The 12,074-nt window shown below is 39.0% G+C and overlaps 1 protein-coding gene across 1 annotated transcript in view; it reads right to left on the bottom strand.

The window, feature by feature from the left end:
* The window catches only part of LOC131026759 (dihydrolipoyl dehydrogenase 2, chloroplastic), a 69,340-nt gene that overhangs the window by 25,363 nt on the left and 31,903 nt on the right, over positions 1-12,074 (bottom strand). Inside the window, exon 5 of the mRNA XM_057956700.2 lies at positions 561-685. Coding sequence (XP_057812683.2) covers positions 561-685 — 125 coding nt within the window. The remainder of the gene's footprint in view (positions 1-560; positions 686-12,074) is intronic.

Here is a 12,074-nt window from a genome sequence, read left to right as displayed (position 1 = left end):
ATGAGTCATGGCTGCAAACTTGCCAAGCCTGACTCAGGCTCTGATCTGAAAGTCCTTGCCAATTCTCAACACTATGACTATCTGCATTAAGACTAGTCTAAACCCTATTTGATATGACTTATATCGTTCTCTTAGTTGTAAATGCTTTCAGATTTTAGGTATATTCATGTCTATGTCCTTTAGCAGTAGCATTATTCTTAAGAGTTAAAACAGTTCATTACCCTGCATCCAAGACACCAAATGCTTCCAGAGAGGAATGCATGATATCCACTTGTAAAATGTAACAGTACAACAGATGCCGTTATTTATATCTCCACAAAATCAAGAGTAAAGATTTTAGTAACTGTGGCATTCATACAAAACACACAACTCAAAGTGATAAGTTTGAATTTTGGCAAGAGCTCTGAAACTACTTTTAACATTTACAATTTTACTTGTAAAATCTGTGGTGACAATAAAGTATCTCCAATTAGTAAGTCCAAGATTTTGTGTTTATGTAGAACATGCTTATTGAATTCGTCATGAAACACAAAAATAAGTTCTTGAAACACAGTTCTTACCTCACTCCCAAGTGCAGTGTAGACATCACTGAACTCAAGCCCAATATAGCCACTCCCTACTATAGCAATCCAGTCTGGTACCCATTCCAACTTCAGGGCATGATCACTAGTAAATACAGTCTTGCCTGAATTTCACAATCAAACGAATATCATGAAACTAGTTCAATTTTCCATCTCCCTTTCCAAAAGATCATTGATTACAGTACAAATAAAAAACAAAACTAAAAATTATTGCATTCAACTAAATAACACTGAGATGAAAACCAAGATAATTGACTTTAAAAATTAAAAATTGTGAAACATTCTGCATTAAGAGTTATTATCAATAAAGAGAAGGAAATGAAGCTTGAACAAATCAGACATATCCTCAAAAACAGCAAGTTCGTAGACAGCAGCAAAATTACATCACAATAGCAAGATACATTACGAAACATGCCACAGAAAATTGTTTAGCGACTTGGTGGGAGTGACGGCCATGAGGATGAGCTGGATTCAACTGCCACTAGGCTTGCTCCCCGCTGTCTAGAAGATGGGTGATTAAGAGGGCCACATCAGGTGAGGTTAAGTAGAGGCACGATAAGACTATATATCTGGGTGAAATCATAATGTTTACTACCAAGGTTCGCTTCGAATGATCATCATCATAAGGAAGCAATGGAATGGATGCACGAATGTGAATGAAAGAGTGAGGCAGCAAAAGGAGAAAGTGATGATGATCTCAAAGAGGGTGAATTTCTCAAAAGCCTCCCAGATGGCATAGATGCAAATTGCTGCTTGGACTACCACAGTTTGTGTTCTGGAAAGGGTTTCTTTGCACCCTGTTGTGACCATTTCACACAGCGCCCCATTAAAATGGGGACCCCCTCTTTTTGCTTTTGTTTTGCCTGTTCTTCTCTCTGCTTTTAGGGTTTTGAGTGAGTGAGTGAGTTGTCTGGGCTAGGGCTAAGCCTTAGAGGTTTCTTTTGGATTTTTTTTTTTTCAAGATAAGTCCATTCAAATTTTGAAAGTTATTAAGCGTCCTTCCGAGGGTTGATTATTGAAGTAAGATAAGTGTGTCAGGAAGTCAGATATGTCTCAGGTTAGGTCTCATCAGGGTTTTTTGAAGGAAAATTCAAATTTTGTCTAAGTGTTAGCATTTTGAAGATAAAATTGTATATTCTTGCCTAGGTAAATTTTGATCAAATTTCGGAGGCAAGATGATGCCTGAAACAGAGGAAAGTGCTCTTGTCCTTCACTGGAGGCCCAGGGCGAATTTCATTCTAAGTACAATTTCTTGTTTTGCGAGGGCTTGCTAACTGATTCCTGGCCTTGAAGATGACCTAACTCTGCCTTGTGAAATGATTGGAGACCTAAATTTTGAATATTTTAGCCAGAAAGGACAAAGGCGCTCCTGTCCCTCACCAAGGGACCAGAGCACAAATGTTATTCTATGCATATTTGTCACTGACTTTTCTATTTTGTTTTGTGCAGGGTCTTCCGGAATGATAATTGGACATGACTCGATATTTTTGAAGATTTTGAAGGCATAAAATTGGTGAATTTTGAAAGTTAAAAGAAAAAGTGCTCCCGTCCCTCACTGAAGGACCAGGGCAAAAAGACTTATTTGAGCCATTCCTGGCCTTGTTTGGTTAAATTGAGACATCAAAGACATGGTGAAGGACGAAATGAACGTGATAGAACATCCAAACTTGATTGAAAACAAAGAAATGATGAAGTTTTTGCCTAGAAGGTAAAAAGTGCTCCTGTCCCTCACTGAAGGACCAGAGCACTTTTCTTTATATGCACAATTTTAGACCTTTATTAGACATTAACTTCTATTCATAGCATGAAGTAAGATGAAATCTTCTCTAGCAAAGGAATTTCAAGGTGGAAAGTGAGACAATTTGGCTTAGAGCGCAAAAAGTGCTCCCATCCCTCACTGAAGGACCGTGCCACTTTTTTTCAAATTTGCACTATCTTTGCAAGGTTAAGGTGATTTTATGATTTGAAGAGGTTAAGGGAAGCATGTTTTGTCCATTGAATATAATTTAAGCAGATCACAACAGAGTAAATCAACCCAAATGACAAAAAGTGCTCCCGTCCCTCACCGAAGGACCATGCCACTTTTTCAAGTTTCTCTTATTTGTTTGATATTTTATGGCAAAACTTGACTTGGATGGGAATGACGAATCATGTTTTATGCCTTGGACGCAATTGAAAGAACAAAAAAGTATGCCAAGATGTAAAAAGTGCTCCCGTCCCTCTCCAAGGGACCAGAGCGACTTTCAAAAGTGCTCCCGTCCCTCACTGAAGGACCAGAGCACTTTTCTAAAAATACAAATTTCTTGCAAAGGCAAGGCAAGTTGCGTGATTGAAATGAATGAAAGAAGGCAAGATTCATCCATTGAAGATAATTTCGAAGGCTAGCAAAGGACAAATAAGCTTGTAATTGCAAAAAGTGCTCCCGTCCCTCACTGAAGGACCATGCCACTTTTTCAAAAGTGCTCCCATCCCTCACCAAGGGACCAAAGCGCTTAACATGTTATCTTGCCTTTCTCGCCAATTTTGGATAAATTGAGGCCAAGGCGCAAGTTTGAAAAAGTGTTTAAAGTGCCTTGAAGTGGAATTGAGATGCGAGAGTTGCAAACTTTGACGACAACTGGCAAAAGTGCTCCCGTCCCTCACCAAGGGACCAGGGCGCAATTTCCAAGTATGACCATTTACCTTGCATTTTGAAAGGATATTTTTATTACCAAGGCTCAAGATTGAGTGAAATATGATATTCTACGCCTTGAGGGTAAATTGAAGGTTAATGTGATCAAGAATTCATGCAATGGACTCAAAAGTGCTCCCGTCCCTCACTGAAGGACCAGAGCGCTTTTTTTTGAAAACAATAAATTCCCTCCGAGATTATGCTAAGGCAAAGTTGTATGAGATAGTAAGGATCTTCCAAAGCATGGTGAACAAAGGTTTGACTTCAAAAAATTGAGAATCCTAGCCTAAAAACGAAAAAGTGCTCCTGTCCCTCACCAAGGGACCAGAGCGCTTAACATGTGCATTCTTTATTTTGCAATATCCCAACGTTAACATTTTCCAAATCGCATGAAATGCCAAAATCATCAACTTCGAAATAATTGAAAAAAAAAAAAGAATTAATTAAATTGGCATTTAATAAAAGCGCATAGCATTTGATAAATTAATTTTGAGCCTCCAAAAAATCGATTTTTTATTTAAAATTAATGTTTGTGAAATTAAAATTAAAAAAGGGAGCGCTTGAGGAATCATTTTTATTTATTTATTAAGTCGGCCTCTTCCTTTTTTTAATTTTTTGGCCTATTTTCATCAAGTCGGCCTATAGGGAAATGAAATGGTGAGCGCTCTATATATTTGGGGTGTGTTTCATTATTCAAATCATTCACTCATTGTTTCAAGTGCGAATTTGGAGAAGCAAAGAGGAGGTGCGAAATCTGGTCTAGTTGGAGTGAATTACCCTAAGTGTTAGAGGCTTAAGGTGGTGGAGTTGATGCTTGAGAAGACTAAAGGAGGCGCATTTTGCTAAAGGAAGGACTTCAATCTACATTTCGCCTAGCCAAAATTCACCTTATTTTTGCATCATTTTTTAAAATTAATTCTCAAGTGGAGGTATGGCGAGATCATCCTAAGTCCCAATGTTGAAATTTTGAATTTTGAACTTTAAGTTTTTGAAAACTGCGTAGTTAATTAGGAAATGATAACTCAAGATTTATCATGAAGTTTCCTAATTAAAATCTTTTGTCTTCCTTTCTACTCTATATTTCTACGTTGCAAAATATATTACTCATTATGAAATGTTGTGTAGGTGTCAAGATGGCGACCCCAAAGGCAAGAGCATCCACTAGTCATCCAGCTCTCATGAAGGAAGATCAGAGGAATGAAGAATTGGAGACTAAGATCGTGTCAAAGTGGAGCAACATTGGAGATACCAACTTGGGAAACTTCAGTGTCAAGAAGTTTCGAGAGGTCCCTTAGATTGGAAAGCCATCACCTGTCGCAAAGAGAATAATTGAAAGTGGCATCATCAAGGCGGTCGGTTTCCCTCCAGCAGTCCAGTGCCATGAGCTGATGATCAAGTGTGCTCGCCATTATGACCCACAATCAAGATCAATCGTGTCCAAGGAAGGGAACACTTTGGCTTACCTTTCAGAGGAGGCTATAAGTGAGGCTCTCCATCTTCCAGAGCATAAAGATATGATTTACAAAAGCTTAGAAGGAGCAAGGTCCATGTATGAAGATGATCCAGACTCTTGCTTGAACATCATCAATAAGAGTTGGTTACTTAAAAGTCGTCCTCGCCTGAGCAAGATTCCCAACACACCACATAGGATCGACTTCCAGGAGGACTACAGAGATTTGATAACTTTGCTCAATCGAATTACAGGGGCCCCTCAAGCCTTCTATTTTGAGAAGTGGATGTTCTACTTCATCCAAGTGATAGTTCAGGGAAAAGGAACAATTCATTAGGCTAGAATTTTTAGCCATTGCTTGGACGTGCAGTTAAGAAGACTAAAGGCTACCAAGTCATTTCACATGAGCTCATACATCATATATGCCTTGATCAGGAGTTTCGAATATGCAGGACTACCTCACAGAGGAGTGATCGGAAGAGGACCCGGGGAAGTCAGAGTTTGTGATTCTTATGTTCATTTGCATCATCCACCAGGAAGTGACTACAAGTTAGTCAATGATACCTTCATGATGAACATCACTAGGATATTGCAAGGCGGGATTCACAACCGACTATCTCAAGATGCACAAGAACTTATAAAGAGGTACGGTGCTTGGTTCATCCAGTTTCAAAAGTTTACATATATCAAAGTTCATGGGTGTCCTTCACCCCCCTACATGTTGCCGAGGTATCCGACAAACAAGATAGTGCTACTCAAGGTGACTAGGCAATTGGCAGACTATGCGAAGGCATTCAGACACAGACATAGAAATGGAGCTCTCGTGCCCATCATACTGGGGAATTCAGTTGAGGTATGTCCTAATGCTCTAGCCTTAGATGATGCAGAGAGGGAGTTGGCCTCATATTCATTCACGTTCTTTGCCTCAAGGGAGAATTTTGATCCTTATGGGTATATAGAAGAGACATATGGTAGGAAGTACAAGCGCGAATTTCAGGTAGAAGACTTTTGGATGAATCTCTCAAGTGATTTAGAAGTGAAGAGAAAGATGCACTCCAGATTACCTTTAGATTTCATCAGGAAGTGCAAAGTTTACAGAGTGGCCAATCAAGCTCAGGACAGTGGCAGACATATCCAGTCATCCTATGATAGAGAAGACAAGGCAGTGAAGATAGATTGGAATGAGCTTGAGATTACAGACTTGAGAGCTTTGATGGCTCTAGTTTTGTCATGTACTCGCAGATGGGTGGATGCACAACATCAAAAGTTAAGAGAGCAAAACGTACCAATGACTTATACTTTGGAGGAAAGACTAGAAGAAGGAGGAGCAAGCGCAAGTGAAGACAATTCTCATCCTAGAGGCGCGAAGAGGAAAGAAAGACCTGAGAAAAGGGGATCCTCCAAGAAGAAGCAAGAGGCTAATCGAGATCGCTCATCAGGTACATCATCTCGACATGAGAAAAGGACAAGTCAAGTTGAAGGACAAGAGATGACGATGCCTGAGGTGGATGAGTCTGTGGAGTCAATAGTACAAAATGATAGACCTGAAAAAGGGAAGGCACCTCAGCATTCGTCAAGTCGATCTCCCCAAGTCAATAAGCTACATGAAGACAAGAATGATGATGAAGTGACATCTCCCCGAGAAGAAGAACCATTGCCTAAAGAAATACAAGTTAGAGAGATGAGATCTGCCATTCCAGATTGGTTGAAGGAGAGACTAACAAGGGTGATTGTGATCAAGGATGAAGATAATGTGATTGACTTAGAGAGCCTTGTAGGGAATTCTCAGGAAGTAACGGAGAAGAAGAAGGCCACCAAGATGTCCAAGGTGATCAAAGACGAGACAGGGTCCAAGAAATTGCAAATAGCTACACCAGTAGTGGACAAGTATGAAGGTGAAATCCTTGCAGAAGAGTACGATGTAGAAACATTTGAGCTTGGTCCACTCATTGCTGAACAGGCACTAGATGAGGCAACCGATTCATTTGAAGTACTTAAGGACAAGCTTAAGGAAGAAATGGAAAAGAATAGAAAGCTTGAGAGAGAGGTCGGTGCTTGGAGAGGCTACTTTAGCCATCTCAATCAGCCCTTGGGACGTCAGGATCCAGCAGTGTCTCCTGTGCAAGCACTTCCCCTTGAATCAGTTGGCGAGGCAGAGAGAGTCAAGAGCTTGGTTCAACTTATGAGCTCTTGGATTGACAAATCCCACACAGTTGCCATTGAATTTGCAACAAGAATGATGCAAACAATCCACCGAGCTATCCAGGTCCTTGAGATCATCCACAACCTAATGATAACAGTAGCCACTTTTGCCCACACTAGAGATGTTATCATTCCTGTTCTACAAGTAATCAGGCAAACACCAAGGAAGATCCTAGCACAAGAAAAGATAATGGATGGAGGAGCTCATAATTTACTTCAGTGGTCAACTCTACTCCAGATGAAAGAAGTTCTTTTCGAGGACATCAACACCAAATGCAATCAAGTTGAGGGCTTCATCCATCCAATTCAGGACAAGGTGTTTGAGGTGTTATGTACCATTCTTGGCAAGAGGATCGAAGTTGAGACAGATGTGGATCTTCAAGAGTTGGAAGAAAGAGTCAAGGTCATCTTTTGCAAAGATGAGAATGTCATCACAGATGAGCAACGGGATCAAATGTTCAACACTATGCTCCTGATTGAGAAGATCAAAGAACTCGAACCTGGATGGGATGCAGCTCTTCTCAAGGCCTTTGATCAAGTTATCCACTTGGGGGAACGAATGAGGAATCTTCCCGAGATTCCTATTGCTGAGATTGAAGGAATTGTGTCCAGATTCATTGCATATGCTAAGAAAGAGCATTGGAAAGGGAATAAGATTCTAGAAGAGAGGTTGTTGTAGATGATGTGGCGCCATAATTATCATTGGTCTATGTTTCCTAGATTTTTGTGCCAATTAAATATTTGGCTATGCATTTAATATTGTTCAATAAAAGGGGGAACTTTTTATAACAAACCCTAATTAGGGTTTAGGTGTCAGAATCTCAGCCGTTGATCTTCTTTTGATTTGGGCCGTTCATTGTAATTGAGGATGCTATATATACCCTCACTCATTTTCATTTTGTAATTAGAAATTAGATATTAGAGATTGGATAGTTAGAAGTTAGAAGATTAGAGCTTTTGGAGAGAAGAAAGTTATTTTGTAGCAAGATTGAGCATTGAAGAAAGAATTTCAAGCAATTGTTGTCTATTTTGGCTTTGAGATCAATAAAATATTGAAGTTATGGTGTTTTATTGCAATTCTTGTGGTTATTTTCATGGTTGTTTACTTTCTTGAATCATTCTCAATCGAAGTAGTATTTAAGTTTGAAGGACTAAGTGTTGGGCTTGATCTTTGGTGAGATTCACGTTCCAAACCACTAGCTTCTTACTAATTGTAAGGACGCCTTGTGTGGTCAACTGGAGATATTTGGATTGCTTGAACCTTCAATCATTATTGAACTATTGATATGTATCTTTATGGTAGTATCTATAATTCTTGATGATTTGAAAATCATTAAACACCTTAGAAGATAGCATCAATTTCAGTTGAGTTGTAACCGCTTGGCAATACTGAAATTGGTTGAATTTTACCAAGTCTAGCCTACATTGAGTCATTCATAGGATTAGGTTAGAATTCATCTCTTGCAAACCCTACCTTTTGATCTTTTTTAAGAACTTGTTAGTTTTAGGAAATTTTGTTCCTACAATTAGGAAACGTAAGGCCCCTTGATGAAACAGCATTCACAACGACCACTGGTGCTTATCCACACGTAGAGACCCTACATCAAAGAACCTTGGAGTCATCCTGATTGATCCTTTTTCGCGACATCTTCAGCAATCAAAGGCTTTATTCAAGAGAGGATAAGGTACCTTTGGGTATTTTATTTTGTGTTTGATTGTGTACAAAATACACGTCAACACACCCTCACTGCATAAGGGCTTTTTGGATTCCCATGCTCATCTGTCAAAGACTAAAGTGGGAAAATCAAAAGGGCAGTTGAATGAACCACCACCCGCTATAAGTGTTTATAAGGATTCTGAAAACTTGTCAAACCCTTTCCATTCTTGTGGATATTTCTATACACAAGTTGCTTCAGCCAATCCATCTCTTACCCCTGTACTAATTGGGCAAAAGCTTGCTTTTAGTTTGGGATTAGACAATGTTGGACCCAAAATCCCTCTAACGTGGCAATGGCCACTCGCTCAGGAATTTCAGATGTGAAGTAAGCTGCTATACAGAATAATCCTCCTTCCTCCTTCTCTTTGGGAGATTTTCCTTTGAAGATCATAGATCAGCTACTTAATTTGTTTATTCCTGATGATCATATAACTTCGGTTGAAGACGATTTTGGTTGCAGGTTTTTGGTCTGGTGCTGCATGGGGACAAAGTTGTCCTTTGAGGATTTCTCCCTCTGGTTGTGCTCTACCTGGAACGATATTCCAAAACCTTCGTTGTCTTAGTTGAAGAATGGCTTTTTCTAGGTACTTTTCAAACCATTGTAGATTGCAAATATGTGAGGTATAAGGGTCTGGATCTGAAACTAGTTTAAGTAATTTGAATTGGGAAGGTTCTAAAGCTGGGGACACATTTGAGCAGTGCTATAGAGCAGCTATAGGCTATTTTCAGCAATGGTGATGGTCCTATGGGAATCCAGTGCTTGTAGGAAAGTCCTATGGGAATTCTTGGTGATGGTCCAAAACATTGCCACAGTGCTTGTGGAGAGACAATATGTTCATCACTTGTTGTAGAGGAGTTCTGATATTAGTATATTGCTGCTGAAGTATTGTTGTCAAAGTGTCTTCAGTTGCTGTTGAAGTGCTGCTAAAAATTGTCTATGCTGCTGAAGATTGACTGTACTGCCAAAGTGTTTTCAGTTGCTGCTTAAGTATGCATGTTGTTGCCAAGTGCACAATGGCAAAATAAAAGATCTGTTGTTAATTAACTAGTCATTGATTTGGAAAAGTCATGTTTGATGGTCCTTTTATTGCATGGGCAATGACAAAGTCACAAAAGCCATAAGATGTGGGGTTGTTGGTTATTTGCAGCCATATCATTGATTTTTATGAGGTAGTGGCTTTAGATGCACACATGGTGATTGAGCAACTATTGATATTCCTTGCAAACAACCATTGGACCGAGGAAGGTCGTTTGGATGGCACTGGGAATGTATGGACAGTTGGGCAGTTGCAAATGTTCAGTCATTCCCATTTAAAAAGCAATCATCTATCTCCCTTGGAGCTGATGGGTCGGAGGAGGAATAAAAGAGGAACATTGAGAAAGGTTCGGTTGGCTCAAGATGTGACTCTCATAGTTAATTCAATAAAAACGAAGGTGGACAGAGTTCTTGTGTTTGCAGGAGCATAAAGCAGGCAAAGGAGTCGCTGCTGTTTCTGGATTTAATTGTGTGAGGTTTTGAGTATCAACATTTCTGATCACACTCCATGATCCATCATCAAAATGATAGACTGCTCAAGTAGATGAATGATCACTCTATTATCCTGATGATGGATCATGGAGTGTGATCTGAAACGTTGATACTCAGAATATCACACAATCAAATCCAGAAACAGCAGAGGCAGTCTTGTAGATTGTGGAAATCTGATTATGTTAGGCAGGATTGTAAAGATTTCATTGTGATACTCCAAAAGACTATTGTATTGGCATTGTACTTTTTGTATTGACACCTGATGGTGATTGGATGCTCAAGATAAACCCTTCCTGGAATTATTCACCCATCTTAGGTTTTCTCCAAAGCAAACTGTCATATGATCTATTTTCTAGCATGTGCTCTGATTTTTGCTGTTTTTCCTTCTTTTTTATTCGGATCAATACTGTTGTAAGTGATTTAATCATTTCAACTTTAAAAGTAGTTTGTTGAGAGTTGGGAGAAGAGTTAATCTGGAAATCCTTAGTTGATGAGTCCTTAGGGTCAGGTCAATGATTTATGGATCAGGGTTCTGGTTTTATGGAATACATGGTTTTCTGTGTGCCCTTCAGCCCCCTTTTTGAGCCTGCAGTTGCTTCAATCATTAAAGTGTCATTGTGGATCCACCTGTACAACATCCATTGGTAATGAGAGAACCAGAATTGATCCAACTTTTGGTTGAAAAGGTGGGTACTTTTATTAAAAATTGTAAGGAATCACATGATCCATAAAACAGATTTGTTAAGGTTTGTGCCATGGTAGATTTTTCCAATCATTTCTTCCATTCTATCAAAATTTTGTCAACTCAGGGAACTTGAGCTCGATTTATAAATTATAAAGAGCCATTCAAAGATTTCGATTGTAACAATTTGGGACACAAGGTGGCTGATTGCTCCCTTAAATCTTCTATGACTTCATTCTCCATTTGTTTGCAGAAATGAATATTGATTTTGCATGGAGCAACCGCACGCAATTTTCAGGAGCATCTTCCCTCCTCTCCCATCACAATGGGAAATTTCTTAATGAGGTGGGTGGTGAAGAAGTACAGATTAGCAAGGAATGAAAGTTCTTACAGGAAGCTAAAAATGAATTGGTCATGTCAGACATTCTTAGAATCTCTCAAAAAGAGAGCAAAATATTGAAACCTAATTGCAAGACTAGGGTAAAATTAAGAGGAAGAAAAACAAAAGCTGGGAAGTTGCATTTAGAGGCCTAGGATTTAGTGGAGGAATCACAATGGGCAATGGAGGCTCTGCTTTCACAGAAAGGACGAAGAGTGATGCACAACAAGACCTAATTGCCACACAAGGTATCCAAATTGTTGCACAAAGTATCTTGGTAACTGTGCAAAGAGATCTAGCTATTGCAAAAAGTATCCCAATTGCTACAAAAAGTATTCTCATTGTTGTGCAGCAAGATCCCATTGCTGTGCAAAGTATTTTTAGCTGAGTGTTTCTTACTACTTGATAGTCTGTCTCTATTCTTTGTTATCGTTTCTGTTTGTAGAAACAAAGGTTTTTGTAATATGATTATATAATACAGAGGGAGTGGCATTCACATATCAAAAAGAAAAGATTGTATGGGTGATTACGAAGGAGGTTGCCCCTTAACCAAAAGGTTTCCAATCTTTGATAATGATCTATTTGTGTGAAGTTTTCCCATTTTCCTTAAAAAAGGGTACAGCATAAACTTGCATTCATAATGATGAGTTCAAATAGAGAATTGTAAAAAATTATCGAACACCCCCATCCCATGTAATGCCACTAAGAAAGCAATTTTATCCCCGGAATTTGAAACCTATTTTTGTCAGGGCACATATAGATTTATACTATGAAAGTAGAAATAAAATAATAAATATTTGCAACCAAAAGCTTAAATACTTTTTCTAAAGTGAAAATTGCAGATTAAGTAATGTGAAGAAAGTT

This window comes from Cryptomeria japonica, chromosome 1 (genome assembly GCF_030272615.1).
Source record: "Cryptomeria japonica chromosome 1, Sugi_1.0, whole genome shotgun sequence".
Taxonomy (NCBI): Eukaryota; Viridiplantae; Streptophyta; class Pinopsida; order Cupressales; family Cupressaceae; genus Cryptomeria; species Cryptomeria japonica.
Note: the sequence above shows the minus strand (reverse complement) of the source record. Positions and strands in the feature narration are given on the sequence as shown.